The sequence below is a fragment of the Molossus molossus genome, unplaced genomic scaffold (assembly GCF_014108415.1).
Source record: "Molossus molossus isolate mMolMol1 unplaced genomic scaffold, mMolMol1.p scaffold_m16_p_3, whole genome shotgun sequence".
NCBI classification, from domain to species: domain Eukaryota; kingdom Metazoa; phylum Chordata; class Mammalia; order Chiroptera; family Molossidae; genus Molossus; species Molossus molossus.
Window position 1 is genome coordinate 124,828,478 of NW_023425366.1, and position 18,085 is coordinate 124,846,562.

Below are 18,085 nucleotides of genomic sequence, written 5' to 3' on the forward strand. Positions count from 1 at the left end.
TGCCCATCTCCTCAGTCTCCCAAGGAGAACTTCCAGTTGCCTTTTAGGTGTCCCTGCACCCATCCTCTGCCTACTCAATCCAGAGGTTTGACTTCACCCCTCTGCCCCCTTCATCAGCTGGCTTCCACTGTAAGCACCTCCTTCCCCAAGTCCGCATTGGCTCTTTTTCTGTGCTCAAACATCACCTGTATGACTTTCCTGACCCCCAGCCAGGGGGTCATGTGTGTTCCCCACTACACAGGAAGCACTTAGCGGGCTTCTCTCAGACCCTAGCGGTGCCATGACTTAGTAGTTAGCAGGGAACGTGCTTGCACCAGTGCGGGCAGATGAACCAAGAAGTGGTGGGTGAGGTGGGGGGATGTACAGACAAGGATGGTGATGGGACTCAAGCCCTGTGAGCACTGGGCAGGATGTGAGAGTTGTGGACCCTTGAAGGGTACATGTCACATGTGTATTGGGGACAATGAAGGTGTATACTTTGGGATATCATTCATCAGGGTGTGGAGATGGGGATGGCTCCATATATCTATATATCATCTATATCTATATTTCTATATTGATATCGATATATCTATATCTATATTGATATCGATATTGATATTGTAAACAGACCCTGGACTCTCAGATTCCTGGACCCTTCCTTCTGTGACCCTCAACCTCAGTCCTTCTTACTCTGGGGGAGGGGCAGCAGGGTCAGAGCTAGGGTTGAGGTGTCCAGCAGGTGTTGGGGATGCTGATTCCACTGGGGAGGTGACACACACCCAGCTGGTGGCCCAACCTCCCCCACCCTGAGGCAGGAATGAGGGATAGCTGCCACGTTATCAGGGACACATTTCCTGGGAGCCCAAGACCTGACTCACAGAGGCCCAGGAGGGAGGGGCCCTACTCCTTGGGTTTCCCTCTAGCCCCCCAGCCTGCCCTCAGCAATGCCACAAGGCCATGTGTCTTTGTTTACACCTTTATTGTCCACTCCCGCTGTCCCCAAGGATTCCAGGGCACAAAATATCTGGGCACTGAAGCTCAATTATCTGAAGCCATTGCAGTCTAGGTGGGTGGGGAGCTCGGGAAGTTCTGGCAAAGGGATCGAAACTGGTTAAGTCACATTCCAACCCCACTGGGAGGGAAGTGGAGGGCTGGAGGGGGTGGGGAAGGGGAGGTGGTCCATGGACCCAGACCCCTCAGCCCTGAATTAGGGGTGTCAGTAGCAGCAGGAACAAAGCAGCAGGAGGAGAGCCTGAGGCTCCAGCCATGTCCAGAGGACAGAGGTTGCTACCTTCAGGGGGCCAGTAGGGGGAGCCACTGGGGGGCAAAAAATGGGCCTCTCCCACTGTCTGGGAGATCCAGGCCTCTTCAGGGCCAATGGTGGCAAACAGCTCCCGGCTCCCTCTAACAGCCATGCCCACGAGGACCCAGGAGCCACCCTCACTCTGGCACAGGAGTGCAGGTGCTGAGGTCACCTGCAGAGTAAAAGCCAAAGCCAAAGGGGTCACTTACCCTTCTCCCGGTCCCTGGTCCCCTGCACCTTCTCCTAGGGTCCAGCCACAAAGTTCTGCTTGTCTCCATCCTTAGCCATCCAGCCCCTGGTCGCTCTCTAAGGTCCAACCAGGAAGCACTGCTTCTATCCATTTTGGACCCAACACCCAAGAATTTTAACCTTCTTCTCTCTGCCCAGCACTGCCTCTCCCCTCCCTGGACCAGGATGCCCAGGCCCTTGTACCTCACACCTGTCTTCCTGCCCCTCCGAATACAGGACACAGAGAGTCCCAGGGGGGAGAATACCCTGATAGAAGCAGTGACAGAGTCGCGGTGTTAAGATGGAGACAGCAGCAGCCACAGGGACTAGAGAGAAGAAAGAGGGTTGTCCCAGGGACTCTAGCCTCCAGTCACTTCTCACCCCCAGGACCCAGGGCTCTCACCTCGGTCTTGGGGGTCCTTCCAGCCCAATACCCAGCAGCTGCCCCCCAGGGGGATACCCCCTGGGTGAAGGCAGATGGACAAGGCTGAAGGGGAGGGCTCAATCCGGGAGCTCAGCTCTAGGAGGGCCAGAGGGGGGCGAAGTCCCAGGTGCCGGGGCAGGCGGATGCTAATGACCAACCGGGATACCTGGTGGCCCTGTGGGAGGGGGTGGGTCCCTGTCTGGCCCAGGTATACTTCAATATAAGGCACTGTTGTAGAGCCTGGCCTGTTAAAACAAGATCCAGTGTTACCTCCTGCCCACCCTCCACCCTCATTTCCTTACTGCTAGTCTTTTCCAGGCTGGGGGAAAGGGTGATTCCACTAACTCCTTCATTATTTGCTTCTTCTAAATGTCTCTTTTGTCTCAAAACACTTCACAGAAGTTTCCCTGTGTTCTAAGAGCCTCAAAAGAGCCCACTATTTCAAGAATCCTTTGGCTCATCTCCCAATTTTCCCTCTTGCCCAGGAGATGGGCGAAACCCACCTGAGGACACAATGAGTGGCTGCCAGGACCCAGCCTGGGGCCACAAGGATCCCAGTGCAGACTCGATCACCAGCCACGTGCACCTCTGCCAGCCAGGGCCACAGGAGCCCCGTTGGAGCAGGCTCTGGCCGCAGGCCACAGGCTAGGGAGAAGAGGTGACCATCTAAGTGGGGATCTCACAACTCACCTTTGAAGTCCGTACCATAGATCTAAGCACCCCCAAGAACTAAACCCCAAAGGCCTCCTCCTCACCACCATGTTCTGTGTGGGGAGGACAACTTTGTGTCTCAGTCTCCTCCCCCTCAGGGCCCCAGTCCCAGGTCAGCTGGTCCTCTAGGTAGGCTCCCCGAGTCACATGGCTGATCCATGGGCCATGGGTCTGAAGAGGGTAGAAGGCTCTGGGACGTAGGCAGCCACTGGAAAAGTCTCTGATTCCAGCCAGGAACCAGGTCCCTTCCTCCCGGCACAAAAGGCTCCAACTGGAGTTGTTCTGCAGCAGGAGAATGTATGTTACCAACCTCCGCATTTATGTGTGTGTTTGTGAGTTGATGAGAGGATACCAAAGGACTTTCCTGGACTCCAATTCCCCCTTTCTCGGACGTAAGCCCCACTTCCTCCAAGCCAGGCTCCATTAACAATCTGTATAAGAAGTCACTCTTCACTTCAGGATTCCCCTTTAACCGAGGGGTAGCGAGAAAGCCCGGCAGAGCCCAGAGATCATATCAGGCCGCTCCCAAAAGGCCCCCAGGGCCAGGCTCCCCAAGCGCGTTCTGGCCCCGCCTTAACTCGTCTGCGCCCCCAGCGCTCAGCCCCTTTACGTCTTTCTCAGGCCCCGCCCCTCAGGCCCAGGGCCTCCCTCCGAGTCCTAATCAGACCCGCAGGCCCCGCCCCGCCACCAACCCAGCAGCGGCCCGTCTCCTCCTCCTCCTGGTAGGCGGGACAGAGCGCGTGCGGCGGGTCTCCGGGCGGAGGCACGGTCGCCCCCTGATGGCCGTACAAGCAGTGACACCACCAACTGCCCAACAGCTCCGCTTCAAGTAGAGCGTTAGGGCCCGGCGCGGGTTCTGGGAGAGAAAAGGGAGGCAGTCCGCGCGCGGCGCAGTAGAGCCTCGCGCCACCCCGCCCTGGGCCCTTGCTCACCGCCGCGGCCCCAGCGAGCCAGGCGGCAGCGGCTCCCGGGCAGGAAATAGTGTTCTGGGTGGGGTAGGCACACTGGTCGCGGGGCCGCGCTCAGGTTCACGGGCGCGCGCAGCTGCAGCAGTACCAGGTCAGAGGCTTCGTCCCAGGAAACGTTGTCGTGCGGCACGAGGCGCACCACCTGCTCCGCGCGCGGACGCGAGGGCAGCAGCACGCGCCAGTTGCTGAGGTCGCGGGGCGGGCGGTCTGAGCTGCTGGGGCTGCGGGATGGGGAGACTGGGGACGCGGCCTGGATTCCGCACACGGGGCTCGAAACCACTTACCCCTGACTTAGGCTCCATATCCCAGGCTAGGATTTCGTATCCCAGGCCTGAGAACTGCACGTCCAGACTCCGTATACTAGATCGAACTTATATTAAGCTCTCTACTCTCCCCTGATAGACCAGGACCCCTCTTTGTGAGTTGGATCCTACACCTCCCAAGGAGAACCTCCCCCTCCCCAACACTCCAGACTGAGGTTCCCCCCTCCCCCACTCAGGGTTGGGGCCAGGTAGGTAGTGTCTCAGGCCCATGGGGGAGAGGCAAGAATCTGTCTGAAACATGGGTTTTCACTCACTCCAGAAAGCAGCTGGCAGGGGCCAAGACCCAGCTTTCAGACACCAGCGCCCCATGGCAGGGTCTGGATCCTGGCACTATCACCTGAGCTTCCCAGGGCCAGGCCCCTGGCCTCGGGGCCTTCCCGCACTCTGAGGGGTGAGAGGCCTGGGTCAGCGGGCCTCTTGAACCACAAGCACTTTCCACCCCAACTCAAATCTCCCATGTTCAGTGGACATCCAGGGATCCTACCCCCTCACCTGGCAAGGCGATGGTGCAGTTCTCACTCATGGGCTCCCAGGGGCCTGATTGGGGCCCCCGGGACTGGGTGGGAAAGGCAGGCCCAGGTTCTGAGCCCATCACCTTTTCCCGGATCCATGCCTCGTAAGGAGCCACAGCAGTGAAGACTCCAGGGCGGTTCCTTCGTCCACAGCCAAAGCCAAAGCTGGTGATTCCCGCCAGAAACCATCGTCCGCGTTCCTCACAGACCAGGGGGCCCCCTGAGTCTCCCTGATGATAGATAACTCTGTGTCAGAGGACCAGCCCAGGAGCTCACCACCTTCCCTTGACTGGGATTCGAACCAGAACCCTTTGGTGTGCTGGCCGACACTCTAACCACTGAGCCACATGGGCCAGGGCAAGAGACATGATTCTCACACGATGACTAGTTCAAACAAATGCAGTCTTCAGCCTCTTTTTTTTTTTTTTTCCCCTCACCCGAGGACATTTTTTCATTTTTTGTTCAAATAGAGTGGGAGGTAGAGAGAGAGAGAGAAACATCGATGTGAAAGGGACACATCGAGTGGTTGCCACCTGCACGACTAACCAGGGCCGGGGACAAACTGCAACTGAGGTACATGCCCTTAGTGGAAACTGAACCCAAGTTTCTCTGGACTGCAGGCCAACGCTCTAACCGCTGAGCCAAACCGGCCAGGGCTGTCTTCAGTTTTTAAGTTCACCCAATTGTTAAAGTAAATCAGAGGTGCCAGCATTTAGGAGGATGTTAGAAATTGGAAATCTAAAAGCAGCAAGAAGAGGCCTGGCTAGTTTGGCTCAGCGGTTAGAACATCGGCCTGAGGACCAGAGAATCCCAGGTTCGGTTCCCACTAAGGGCACGTACCTCAATTGCAGTTTGTCCCTGGCCCTGGTTGGGGTCATGTGGGTGGCAGCCACTTGATGTGTCTCTCTTGCATCGATGTTTCTCTCTCTCTCTTTCTTCCCCCCTCTCTCCCTCTTGCTCTATATGAAAATAAATGCAAAAATGTCCTCGGGTGAGGATTAAAAGAAAAAAATTATTAAAAAAAAAAATAAAAGCAGCAAGAAGAGACAGGAGGAAGAACTACAATGAACAGACACTAAAACAGTGGTTCTGGGTTATTTTATGTTTAGAGGAATTGTCCCTAAGACATCTCTATAGTCCAGGTTAGGTATCTCTGTGACCTGAACAGGGTCACAAAAAAGGCTCAGAGTCATCTAGAACTGTGCTGTCCAATATGTTAGACACTAAATAAGATTAAAGATTTAATGAATCAGTCACACTAACTACACTTCATAATTTTTTCAAATGTTCAGTAGACAATGTGGCTAGTGACTACTAGTGCAGATATAGAATATTTCCATCACTGTAGGAAGTTCTATTGGACAGTGCTGGTCTAGAGAAATTTGAATTGTTTGCAATCCTGTTCAGGAAGGTAGAGGACGCCCTGGCCAGTGTGTCTCAGTGGACAGAGCATCAGCCCACGCACCGAAGGGTTCCATTCTTAGTCAAGGCCACGTACCTGGGTTGTAGGTTTGATCCCTGGCCCTGGTCAGGGCATGAGTGGGAGGCAACCAATTGATGGGTCTCTCTCACATTGATCAATGTTTCTCCCTCTCTCATCCTTCCTCAACTTCCCTTCCATTCTCTAAAAAGCAATGGAAAAAATATCCTCTGGTGAGGATTAACAACAAAAAAATGAAGGCAGAGGATTATGTCTGTAGGTCCTGGAAACTCATAATTGGGAGGGATCCTGAAGACCATCTAGCATGAATCCCCATCACTACCATGCATGCTGAATACCCTAACACTGTGTCATTGAGAAAGGTTTCTGTGGAAAATGGTTCAAATATACTATATTTTGGCCTTCAGAAGGTTATCCAGAAAATTCCCTTCTGTGAAGGATTAATTCATTTTTAAAGATAACTATTGAATATCTACTAACAGGTGCTATGCTCTGTCCTACACCCTCAGGAATGGCCCCATTAAGCACTCAGTGATAGCTGGGAAGTGGGGTTATAATAATATTAATAACTAATACTTATTTAGCTCTTATTAATGACCACGCACTGTTCTAAGTGTTCTTACATATACAAATTTATTTAATCATTATAACCCCTATGAGGTAGGTAACATTATCATCCCCATCTTCCAGATGAGAAAGTCTGGACATGAGGTTAAATAACTTGGCTAAGGTCACACAGCTAATATGTGGTTGTGTCACACTTCAAATAGGGCAGACTCACTCCAGAGTCTGGCACGTAAACACTGCACTATACTGCCATAAATAACAGTGCCCACTGTTGAGCTCCAGGTTCTGTCCATTTATAATCTTCACATCAATCCCATCCATTGACATCTTGTCCTCTTTTTGCAGATAAGGCTCAGAGATATGAAAGAGATGGGATTTGTCTGTTTCTCACACTGCTTCCTATTGGTTACAGCTCTGCCTAGCCTTATCAGGCAGGTGCAGGGGCTTCCCCTCACCTGGCAGGTGTCCCTGCGACCCTCTGGGTAGCCAGCACACAGCATCCCTGGCAATAGCTGAAAAGTAAGGTTGAAGGGGCCAGGACGGCTGTAGAGACACTGACAGGCAGCTTCTCCCAGCAGCTTTAGCTCCACTTCTTGCAGCACCCAGGGGAGAGGCAGGGGGTCTGTGGGCAGAAGGAGAGAGCAAATTCTGTGGAGTCCCCTGTTCCCCAGGGCTCAGCTTTGTCCCCTTCAGCTGCCTCCTTGACATCTCTGTCTAGATGCCCCATGGCACTTCAGCCCACCACATCCAAAATCAATCGTCTCCTGCTCCTCTCTGTCCTTCTTCCTAAATCTTCATCTCAAGAATGACCCCATTGAAGAACTGAGCTGTTGGGCCTTGGAGCGAGGGCTGGAGAGGGGGCTTTCTCCAGGACAGATGTGCAGTCAGAGGCCTTTGTTCCTTCGGTGAGCCCTTCCCTGGGGCAGCAGACAGCCACCACATCTGGGACTCCAGCAACCTGGCTCACACTGGTAGCCCCACCCTGGTGATTCCCTGAGGCCCCGCCCCCCAACTTTCAGGCCCACCCAAGCTGTTGCCAATGGTTAACTATAGGACTGGCCTGTCTTGGATCCTGCTTCAGGTTTTCCTAAATTCTTTCAAACAAGCAGCCTCTGGTCTCAGCTAGCCCCATACCTCTCGTTAAGTAATACATAGAAACAAACACAGGGAGGCAGTCAAAATGAGGAGACAAAGAAACAGGTTCCCAAATGAAAGAACAGAATAAAACCCCAGGAAAAGAACTAAGGGAAATGGAGATAAGCAACCTAACAGATGCTGAGTTCAAAATACTGCTTATAAGGATGCTCAATGAACTTAGTGAGGGCCTCAAGAGCATTAAAAAGGACCAGTCAGAAATGAAGGAGGCACTAACTGAAATAAAGAATAATTTACACAGATTCAATAGTAGAGTACGTAAAGCCAAGAAACAAACCATCTATCTGGAATATAAGGAAGTAAAAAACACCCAATCAGAACAGCAAAAAGAAAAAAGAATAAAAAAAATGAGGATAGTGTAAGGAGCCTCTGACAACTTCAAGCGTGCCAACATTCGTATCTTGGGGGTGCCAGAAGGAGAAGAGAGAGAACAAGAAATCGAAATCCTATTTGAAACAATAATGGCAGAAAACTGCCCTAACTTGGTGAAGGAAACAGACATACAAGTCCAGGAAGCACAGAGAGTCCCAAACAAGATGAACCCCAAGAGGCCTACACCAAGACACATCATCATCAAAATGCAAAAGGTTCAAGACAAAGAGAGCATCTTAAAAGCAGCAAGAGAAAAGTAGTTAGTTACCTATAAGGGAGTTCCCATAAGACTGTCAGCTGATTTCTCAAAAGAAACTTTGCGGGCCAGAAGGGAGTGGCAAGAAATATTCAGTGATGAAAAGCAAGAACCTACAACCAAGATTACTCTATCCTGCAAAGCTGTCATTTAGAATCGATGGCCATATAAAGAGTTTCCCAGACAAGAAAAAGTTAAAGGAGTTCATCACCACCAAACTGTTATATAAAATGCTGAAGGGTCTTTTTGAAGAAAAAGATAAAATATATGAACAAACAAAATGGCAATGAATACATATCTATCATCAGTTGAATCTACAAACAAAATGAACAAGCAGAACAGAAACATGCTCATAGATACAGATAACATTTTGTTGGTTGCCAGATGGGAGGGGGGTTGAGGGAATGGGTGAAAAAGGTGAAGGGATTAAGAAGTACAAATTGGTTGCTAGACTGAAAACCTCAAAGGGGAGTTGGGGGGTGGGAAGAAATAAACCAAAAAACTTATATGTAACCAATGGACACAGACAACAGTGTAGGGAAAGGCAGGAGGGGGGCGGGAGTGGGGAGGAGGGGGTCAATGGGGGAAAAATGAGGAACATCTGTAATACATTCAACAATAAAGATTTTTTTAAAAAAGAATAAAACCAAAGAAGGAGAAAAAAAAGAAATCATAAATATGCGTTGTTTTTAAAAAAAAAAGAACGACCTCATCAAGCACCCAGTGAGAGCTGCCATGGATGGTTGTGTACTGCACAAAGGTACCCAGCCAACAAAGGATGCATGTGGGGCCTAAAATCACTAAGCTCCGAACCCTGACATGGTCTGTGTCAGTCCTGAGAGGGCACCCTTGTCAACAAAGATGCCATATACACTAGATGCAGTCCTATACGAAGTTGCGAAGCATGGAATCTGGGTGTCATCCCTGAACCCTGTCTCAACTTCCCTTCCCTAGGAAGTTTCCAAGTCCAGAAAACCTATTGTTTTGACCTCTTGGCATTTTTACTGCAACTGCCCTAGTTCAGGAGGCATAACCAGGTACTGTGCTTTAGTGCTCGGATCACCCAGGGTGAAAACATCTAAAATGCATTAATTACAGCTATGCTAGTCATTGTGTTATAAACTTTACTTGGATTTTCTCAATTAATCCAGTCAACAACCCTAAAACGTGGATACTGTTTTCCTCAATTTTCAGAGGAAGAAATGAACTGGGTGTGGTGCTTTGTCTGAAATAGCCGAGTTCGGACAGAAACTCTAGCCTGATCCTAAATCCAGGAAAACAAAATTGGCAGAAGAGGTGAGGAGGGAATAGGCGGTTATTTTTCAGTAGTTTTAGAGGTCCGATGTACGGAGATTGGCAGATTGCTTACCCGCGGCCCAGCAAACCCCGCCCCAGGCCCCGCCCCGTCGCCCCCACCTCCCGAGGGCCCGCCCACCCGGGAGGCCCAGCTTCTAGGACACCCCCGAGGTCCAGCCGGGTGGACCGTTCAGTGGGCTCCACCTCTCCAAAAACGCCCCCGCCCGGGCCCCACCCCCTCACTCACCCGCCTCCTGTACGTCCCCCCAGCCGGTGGCCCAGCAGGCGGTGCCGGGAAGGAAGCGGTGCGAGGCGCGGGGCAGGCAGACGGGCCGCACGGCGGGGCCCAGCCTGGCGGGCGAGGCCAGGCGCAGGAGCGCCAGGTCGGCGCCCAGTTCCACGCCGCTGTAGTTGTCCGGCACCAGGATGGCCGCCACTGAGCGGACGTGCGCGGCGTCCAGGGGCCCGTCCTGGGAGTGCACGCCCAGCAGTACCGACCACTCGGCCGCCGGCTCCAAGGTCCCGTTGCTGCGCCAAGGCCGAGGCGTGAGGGGGTTAGGGTGACCCTAATGGGGGTGGGGGCTCCGAACTTGAGAGAAGGTGGGGACGGCAGGAACCCAGGAGGGGCGATTGAAGCTGTGATAGACTGGAGGTGTGGATTGGGGCATGGAAACGAGGTAATTCTGACATATTTAGCAGCAACAACACACTCAGAACCAGGATACCCCGCAGAGCTCCTAACTTCGGTAGGGCGGGGAGGCGGGGGTGGGGCGCAGCTAGTCTCCAAAATCAGCTGTGTACACGGGGTCAAACTGTGGGACAGGTTTGGCTTTTGAAGGAGAGGAGCTGGACTTGGGTGAATACTCACTTCACGAAACAGTGAGCAGCGGAGAGGACCCAGGAGGGGGCGATAAGGGAGCCCCCGCAGACGTGGCCCCCGTTCTGGTGCAGGCTCACTTGCCACGGCCAGCTGCCCGGCTGTGCGTCTGAGCCCCCCATGATTCTGGGAGAGGACTCAGGGCGACCACAGTCTGCAGTGAGGTACCGTGGAGATCATATCCCGTCCCAGTCCCCCACCCCAGAGGCCCAGATCCTCATTCCGCTTCAGTTTGCCCCCCCCCCCCCCCCCCCGCAGCTAAGAACAAAGAGAATCTAGGCACTTCTAAATTCCTGGTCATTTCCACCTCCCTCAACGCCTAGCAAGCCTTAACCTCCTTTTAGATCTGAGTCTACCACCCTCCCACTCTCATCCTCCTCCTTACCCAGATCTTCAGGTTCTTCTTGAGGAGGACTTAGAGCTGGGAGTCAGAAGGTGAAGAAAGAAAGACACTGATGACTTCCAGCCCTGACACTGCCCAAACCCTCATCTTCCTTTTCCATCCCTCTCCTCCTACCTTCCTCTTCCCCAATTACCTGCCCTTTCAGCATCCCCTGCCCCCAGCACCCAGGCTTTTTTGCCAGTGCACCTGACTTTCTCTAGTCCAGCTGACTTACCTGAGTCCTGGAAAGCTCCTGGGTTGGGGCTGATGGCTGGAGAGAGGGAGGCAGGAAGAAGCTGGAGACCTACCCTTACAAGCTGCCCTCCCTGACTCTCCCCTCAGGCTTTCCATCTACTCCCTCTCCCCACTGCAGCCAGGCCTCCTTTCTCTCTCCTGACACCTCATGTGCTAGTTCTCTCCCTCCTGACACCTCACTCCCTCCTTCTTCGGATGGCCCCCTCCCCTTCTTCTGACACCGACTCTGAGCAGAGCCCAGGAGCCGTTTTCCAGCTCCTCAGACGCGAGGACCCAGGCCCCTTGCAGCCGTCCTCTGTCTCCTGACGTTACCGAGGATCACGAGTGGGAGAAGCAGGTGCTGGAACATGGCACACTTGAGTCAACAGGAGGCACAGAGACAGGTGAAGGTCTGCTCTCTGCCACAGCTCTGTCACTGTTTAGGCAGCCCGTGACTCCTGATGGTCCCATGAGCAGCCCCACCTTCCCTGGCCAGAACCCATCTCTGGGAATCTGAGAGGATCTGGGGTTGGAAGGGGGAAGTAGGGAGCCTGCAGGCCCAACCCAGAGCCTGTCCCATCTCACATCTCTGGAGGCCCAGAGTGGGGGTGGGAGGCAGATGTCCTAGTTCCAGGCCACCTGTAGGGTGGGGGAGGGAGGAGTGGAGAACCCTGTGGGCACAGACAAGGGAGGATAGACAGGGGCTGGGAGGCCAATGTTGGTGAAGCAGGGCTACAAGTAAGCAGTGGCCTTTGGGATAGGGACGTGGCCCCTCACTGGCTTGCCTCACCTGAGACCTCACCTCTCTTTGGGGTGCAGCTTGGGCTTTTCTTCTCACACAGCTCTAGTTACTGAAGTTGTGGGCCAAGTCCGGGAAGGGAACCCTAGGGAATACAATCCCATCCCAACAAAAGGATCACAGATTCCGGCAGGTTGGGCAGGGTACAAGATTCTGGGAGGGGGCTGGGCAGGCTGGCAAGGCCGGAAAAAGACTACCCTTCTCTGTTCAAATGAGTGCTTTCAGGGGTTCTGTGACTTTACAGGGGTTGTGTGACCCTGGGAAAGTCACTCAACCCCTCAGCTTATATCAGCACAGCCCTCTTAAGAAATATATGGTGCCCTGGCTGGTGTGGCTCAGTTGCTTGGGTGTTGTTCTGTGCATGGAAAGGTTGCTGATTCAATTCCTGGTCAGGACACAGAGCCGGGTTGTGGCTATCCCCAATTCCTAGTAGGGGGCATGCAGAAGGTAGCCCATCCATGTTTCTCTCTCTCTCTAAAAATTATTTATTTATTTTTCTGTATTGATTTTAGAAAGAGAGGAAGGGAGAGGGAGAGAGATAGAAACATCGATGAGAGAGAACATCGATTGGCTGCCTCCTGCATGCCACAACCCACAACCTGGGCATGTGCCCTGACCAGGAATCAAACCGGCGACCTCTTGGTGCATGGGTTGATCGATGCTCAACCACTGAGCCACACCAACTAGGCTGAAATTAATTTAAGAAAATCTTTATAAAAAATCATTTAAAAAAGAAGAAGAAGAAGAAGAAACATACAGCATCTCAAAAACTGAGGAGGATTTAATGAAGGAACTGTTTACAGAAGTGTAGATAGGCAGGGTTAAGGAAAACCAGCAAGGAATGGTGAAGCGACAGGGGCTAGCAGCAGTGGAGAGCCCTGCCTGAAGAGACAAAGAGAGGGAGGAGTTACTGGAACCAAGAAAGAGAGAGAGCTGCAGAGGAAGGTGAGGGCCAGCCAACTGCAGTGCCTTCAATGGAATGCACCTTTATCAACCTGTGGCTCAGCAGGGATGGAGCTGGGAAATAAAAATCCCCATCTCACTCTCCTCTTACCCTCTCTCTGATCCCCTGCCAGCTGAAACCTACAAGAAGCAAGGGAGTCCATGATGTGGCCCATAGGGTCACTCTGTGAGATTACAGATTGGCATGGAGAAGGGTAGAGAATAAAAATGGAGGGTGAGAAAAAAAGTGAAGAAATAAAATGGAGTCACTGTGGTCAAGCTGCTGAATGATTAACTTCAAGTGGACTGAAGCACAAGGAAAAGATAGTTTTTGTTTTAACTGACTCTGGGAAGTTAAACTCTTGAACTTCCCAGTTTTGGAGCAATACCTGGATGCACATCCGTCCGTTGTGAGGTGATCCCTGGACATGCATCAAGTCTTCAGTTAACAGTCTGAATGGCCTCAAGAAGAAAATTTTCCAGCCCTGGCTGGTTTGGCTCAGAGGTTGAGCGTCGGCCTGTGGACAAGAGTCCTGGGTTCGGTTCCCGCTAGGGGCACGTACCACCAAAAAAAAAAAAAAAAGAAGAAGAAGAAGAAGAAAATGTTCCAGTACATGGGACAACATCTGATGAATACTATTTTGGACCAATCCAGGGACTAGGAATGCAGAGCTGATTCTTCTCAAGAAGGTGCTTTTTCCTATAAAACTCTCAGACTTTTCTTTCTCCTTTGGAACAGTCTGGGTACTGCCTACTAGTATTTCTGGTTTGCAAACCCTAAGTCCCTCGAATAAACCGTTGTCATTTATTCCTAGCAAAGCCTCCTGACTCTTTTTATGGATATTTGTTTTGACAAGGGGAAAACAAAGAATATCCACACACATACATCTATTCTCTTACCAATAATATAAGCTAATAATAATAATAACATTCCCTAGAAAACAGAGGCCTAGGCAGAGCCTCCATGCTTGTGCTTCATACTGGGAGATACTATCCCAGAGCAGCAAGAGAGAGGGGAAATGAAAAGTCATCTGGGAGGGAGGTAATGCAAATACAGAGACCCAACAATTGACGATTCAATTGATCATCGTGCTAGCTTTAGCTAGTACATGGCGGACAATAAACGTAAACTTGGTGGTAACAACTTCAGACTTGTTAACACAAACTTGGAGCTTCTAAGTCCCCTCCGGCAGTCATCTGTAGGCATTGTTCCTCCAAGGATAAAGAACCAGTCATTTATCCAACAAACACTCAGGAAAATGAGGCAACGGGCATTGCTCAAAGGTAGGAAAGACAGAAAAATGTTTAGGGTGAGGAAAGTGTTCCCCTTTCTTTCCACTAGATCCATTGCTTTGGAGAACCACTATGCTATTTAGAGGCGCCAGACCTATTCCTCAGGTCTGTTAGATTGGGGAAAGAGTTAAGAATGATTGTCCTGATTGGGTACTAAGTTGGTCAGAGCATCATACCCATTCACCAAGGTTGTGGGTTTGATCCCCAGTCAGGGCACATACAAGAAGCAACCAATGAATGCATAAATAAGTGGAACAACTCTCCCTCCTGCTCTCTCTCTCTCTCCCTCACAAAAAGTATTGTCTTAGAGCAGCAGTTCTCAAATATGATCTGGGGACTCTTGGAGTGGTTCCCAAGATCCTTCTAAGGGGTCCCTAAAGCCATAACTATTTTCATGATGTCAAGTGTGCAATGTAGGTTTTCAAAAGCTACTTCTACATAGTACCCCAAAAGGCTGGGTGCAGAAGCAGATATGAGAAACATATGTAGGTTTTTGTTAATATGTAACAGATTTATTATTGTTATTTCTAATTTATCTTCAGATAGAGTGGGAGGGTGGAAGATAGAGAGAAACATGTGCCAGGAACCAGCCTGGAGAGCAGAGTCCCTGAGTTCGAGCGGTGGGAATGAAACAAAAACACGGATGTGGGATCAGGAGGACTGTCCTCAGCAGGATCAGCCTCGATGTGCTTTATTACATGCCTTTTATACCTTACAGCAAAAGTTTAATGATACAAGAAAATAGGATCTTCCTGACATAATGCCCAGGGCCACAGCAATGCTGTATAGAATTAGTTTGCCTTGCGGATAACAGGAGCACCCAGAAACACCCCGGAACACTCAGTCTGTTATCTCAGGTATTTCAAGGTACACTGGGTCTCACTTAGCCCCGAGCTGCACAAACACAATGCAAGCCTAATTCCTTGGGACTGTGGGGGAGGTCGAGTCTCTGACTCAAGACCTCCAGGCTTTGTGGACTCTGTCAGACACGTAGCTGGCTCCCAACAAACATGGATGTGAGAGAGACACATAGGCAAGGGCCTATTTGTATTTATTTATTTATTTTCTTTATTGATTTTAGAGAGAGAGAAAGGGGAGAGAGAGAGAGATAGAAACATCGATGAGAGAGAATATTGATTGGCCGCATCCTGGACACCCCCCACTGGGGATTTGGCCCACAACCTGGGCATGGGCCCTGACTGGGAATCAAACCGGCAACCTCTTGGTGCAGGGGTCAGTGCTCAACCACTGAGCCACACTGGACAGGCTGTTTTTATTGATTTTATTTTATGTATTTATTTTGTTAATCCTCACTTGAGAATATTTCTCCACTGAATTTTAGAGAGAGTGAAAGGGAGAGAGGGAGAGAGAGGTCCATGTGATAGAGACCCTGAAGGGATGGGGTTGGAACCTGCAACCCAGGTACATGCCCTTGACTGGGAATCAAACCCAAGACCCTTTGGTCAGAGGGCCAGCGGGGCTCTAACCACCAAGCAAACCAGTCAGGGTTTTTATTGATTTTAGAGAGAAAGGACGGGAGAGGGAGAGAGAGATAGAAACTTCAATGTGAAAGAGAAACATAAATTGGTTGCCTCCCGAATGACCCCCTCCACCAGGAGGCGAACTGAAACCACAGCATGTGCCCTGAAGGGGAATCAAACTGGCGACCTCTCAGTGCACGCACGGGACGACGTTCAACCAACTGAGCCACACCGGCCAGGGCAAGCGTTACTCGGTTTAAATTTCAAATGCAGTAAATATTGACAGATATAACCCACATAAGCAAAAGCTCTTTGGATTCCTCTATAATTTTTAAGAGTGTAAGAAGGTCCTGAGACTGAAATGTTTGAGCACTGACTGAATTGGCAGGCGAGGGTCTTCATGGCATGCATGCTTTGTTTAACCATCCTCATATGCACTCTCTGTCTTTTCCACCAGTTTGAAAACCTGCCCAGGTGATTCTGATAGTTCCCCCATCCCAAGAAACACTTGTTTGAGAATCATTTCTCTATGCTTCCTAACAGCCAACACAGAAAGAGAAACCCAAGCAGGAATCTCCCCCAGAGGAAGCCATGGAGAGGACACTTCAGTGTAATGAAATCTTTAACATGTAATGGCAAAAGCAGCAAAGAGTTTCATGAGGTTGATTTTTATGGTGCTGCTTAATGTCAACCAATAACGCCACAATCAAACTACAGTTAATAAAATAATTTTATGGGGAATGCCTCTGGGTAAGTGAACACACAGTTCTCTGCTGGTCTGTTAGTGGAAGGGAAAATGTATTGGTTTCTATTGCTGACACAACAAGTTATCATACACTTAGTGGCTTAAAAGAACACAAAGTGATTATCTTACAATTCTGAGGGTTAGAAGTCTGACAATTGTCCTGCCGGCCTAAAATCATGGTGTCACCGGGGCTAAGTTCCTTTCTGGAGACTCTAAGGGAGAATTCATTTCCTTGCCTTTTCCAGCTTCCAAAGGCAGCTCTCATTCCTTGGCTCGTGGCCTCTCCTTCATCTTCAGAGGCATCAACATTGTATCTCTCTGACCCCTTTTCTGCCTTCACGTCTTTTTCTCTGACCAAGACCAGAAAAGGCGCTCTTCACGTGGTCACTCTACATGGCATGAGTTTGCAAACTGTCATCCATATACGGACTGCAAGGAGAGACTGAAGAAAGAGGCAGACCTCTCCAGATTGGTAGGTGGCGGGTTTAACAAGCCAGGGAACTTTCACAGAAGGCTTGTCTTGAGTGACTGAAATGAGTAGCTCTCTGCCCTGCCCACCAAAATCTTAAAAGTTTACACAGAGACCTGAACTTGATTCAGTCACATATACCATCCAGAGGGTTCCAACAACACGTTGCTCTCTCAAGTCTGCATCCTTTAAAAGGGCTCCCACTGTGGGACAGGTGGGCAGAACGCACGTTCCAAAGGCAGGGGAGGGAGTGAGAAGCTTCTGATTGCCTGGGCCAGCTCTAAGGTCAATTGGTGGTCCTGTCCTCTCCGTGACCTCCTCCAACACATGGTCCCTCAAGTAGGGTAGCTGGACTTTTTTTTTTTTTTTGGTATGTGCCCCTAGTGGGAACCGAACCCGAGACGCTCTGGTCTGCAGGCCAACGCTCCAACTGCTGAGCCAAACCGGCCAGGGCATAGCTGGATTTCTTTCCGGCGACTCAGAACTCCAGAGAGCTCCAGAGCAGAAGCCCATTCTTTCTGAAAGCTTAGGCCTGGAAGCGGCACAGTGTCATCTCTGAAGCATTCTACTGGCTAGAGCGAGTCATAGCCCAGCCCAGATTCAGTGAAGGAAGGGACCATAAAGGCTGTGAATACTAGGAGGCATGGTTCACTGGGGCTCATCTTTGGAGATGAGCTACGATAGACTTTAACAGGTACTTTACAAAAAGAGGATTCCTAATTGCCAATATGCATATAAAAAATGGTGCAGTATCACTTGAGAAAAATGGGAAAAAAAATCCTCACCAGCGGATGTTTACTGATTACAGAGAGAGGGGAAGGGAGAGAGACAGAAACATTGCTCGGCTGCCTCTGGCCAACCCGGGATCAAACCTGCAACTCAGTTATATGCCCTGATCGGAAATCCAGTTGGCAACCTTTCGGTGCATGAGACAACGTTCAACCAACTGAGCCATTCCAGCCGGGCTATTCAGCTGTATTGAGTAAAGCTAAACATATACCTATGTTGTGACCCGACAATCATACTTTTTATTTTATTTTATTTTTTTATCCTCACCTGAGGACACTTGTTTGCTTTTATCTTCAGGTAGAGCAGGAGGGAGAGAGAGGGGAAGAGAGAGAGAGAAACATTGACATGAGAGAGACACATCAACTGGTCGCCACCCACACGACCCCAACCAGGGCTGGGGACAAACTGCAACCGAGGTACGTGCCCTTAGTGGGAACTGAACCTGGGACCCTCTGGTCCATGGGCCGATGCTCTAACCGCTGAGCAAAACTGGCCAGCGCATGGTTTTTTAATTTTTAATCCTCACCTGAGGATAT

General features: G+C 50.7%; 1 protein-coding gene across 2 annotated transcripts; it reads right to left on the minus strand.

Moving 5' to 3' along the window:
• Positions 1–945: 945 nt before the first annotated feature.
• Positions 946–11,466, minus strand: PRSS36 (serine protease 36). 2 transcript variants are annotated; one of them, XM_036279813.1, is made up of 15 exons: positions 11,365–11,466; positions 11,033–11,068; positions 10,801–10,836; positions 10,407–10,569; positions 9,786–10,066; positions 6,915–7,081; positions 4,432–4,681; positions 4,194–4,323; positions 3,581–3,837; positions 3,341–3,504; positions 2,693–2,930; positions 2,441–2,582; positions 1,917–2,182; positions 1,718–1,839; positions 946–1,457 (listed from the first exon to the last, which is right to left on the minus strand). In XM_036279813.1, the coding sequence occupies exons 1-15, from the start codon at positions 11,399–11,401 to the stop codon at positions 1,179–1,181; spliced, it is 2,568 nt and encodes an 855-aa protein (XP_036135706.1). In that variant the 5' UTR covers positions 11,402–11,466; the 3' UTR covers positions 946–1,178. The 2 variants fall into 2 exon arrangements, with proteins under 2 accessions (XP_036135706.1, XP_036135707.1); XM_036279814.1 differs by lacking the exon at positions 1,718–1,839 and having other exon boundaries at positions 2,104–2,182; positions 11,365–11,437.
• Between the last annotated feature and the right edge of the window lie 6,619 nt (positions 11,467–18,085).

What these genes read in the sequence shown, in the direction of transcription:
- PRSS36 (XM_036279813.1), bottom strand. Translation starts at nt 11,401, where the DNA reads ATGTTCCAGCACCTGCTTCTCCCACTCGTGATCCTCG. An exon ending in GGCTCGCTGGGGCCGCGGCG is followed by an intron (nt 3,505 to 3,580) that starts GTGAGCAAGGGC and finishes TTTCTCTCCCAG; the next exon opens with AACCCGCGCCGGGCCCTAAC. An exon ending in GAAGGACCCCCAAGACCGAG is followed by an intron (nt 1,840 to 1,916) that starts GTGAGAGCCCTG and finishes TCTTCTCTCTAG; the next exon opens with TCCCTGTGGCTGCTGCTGTC.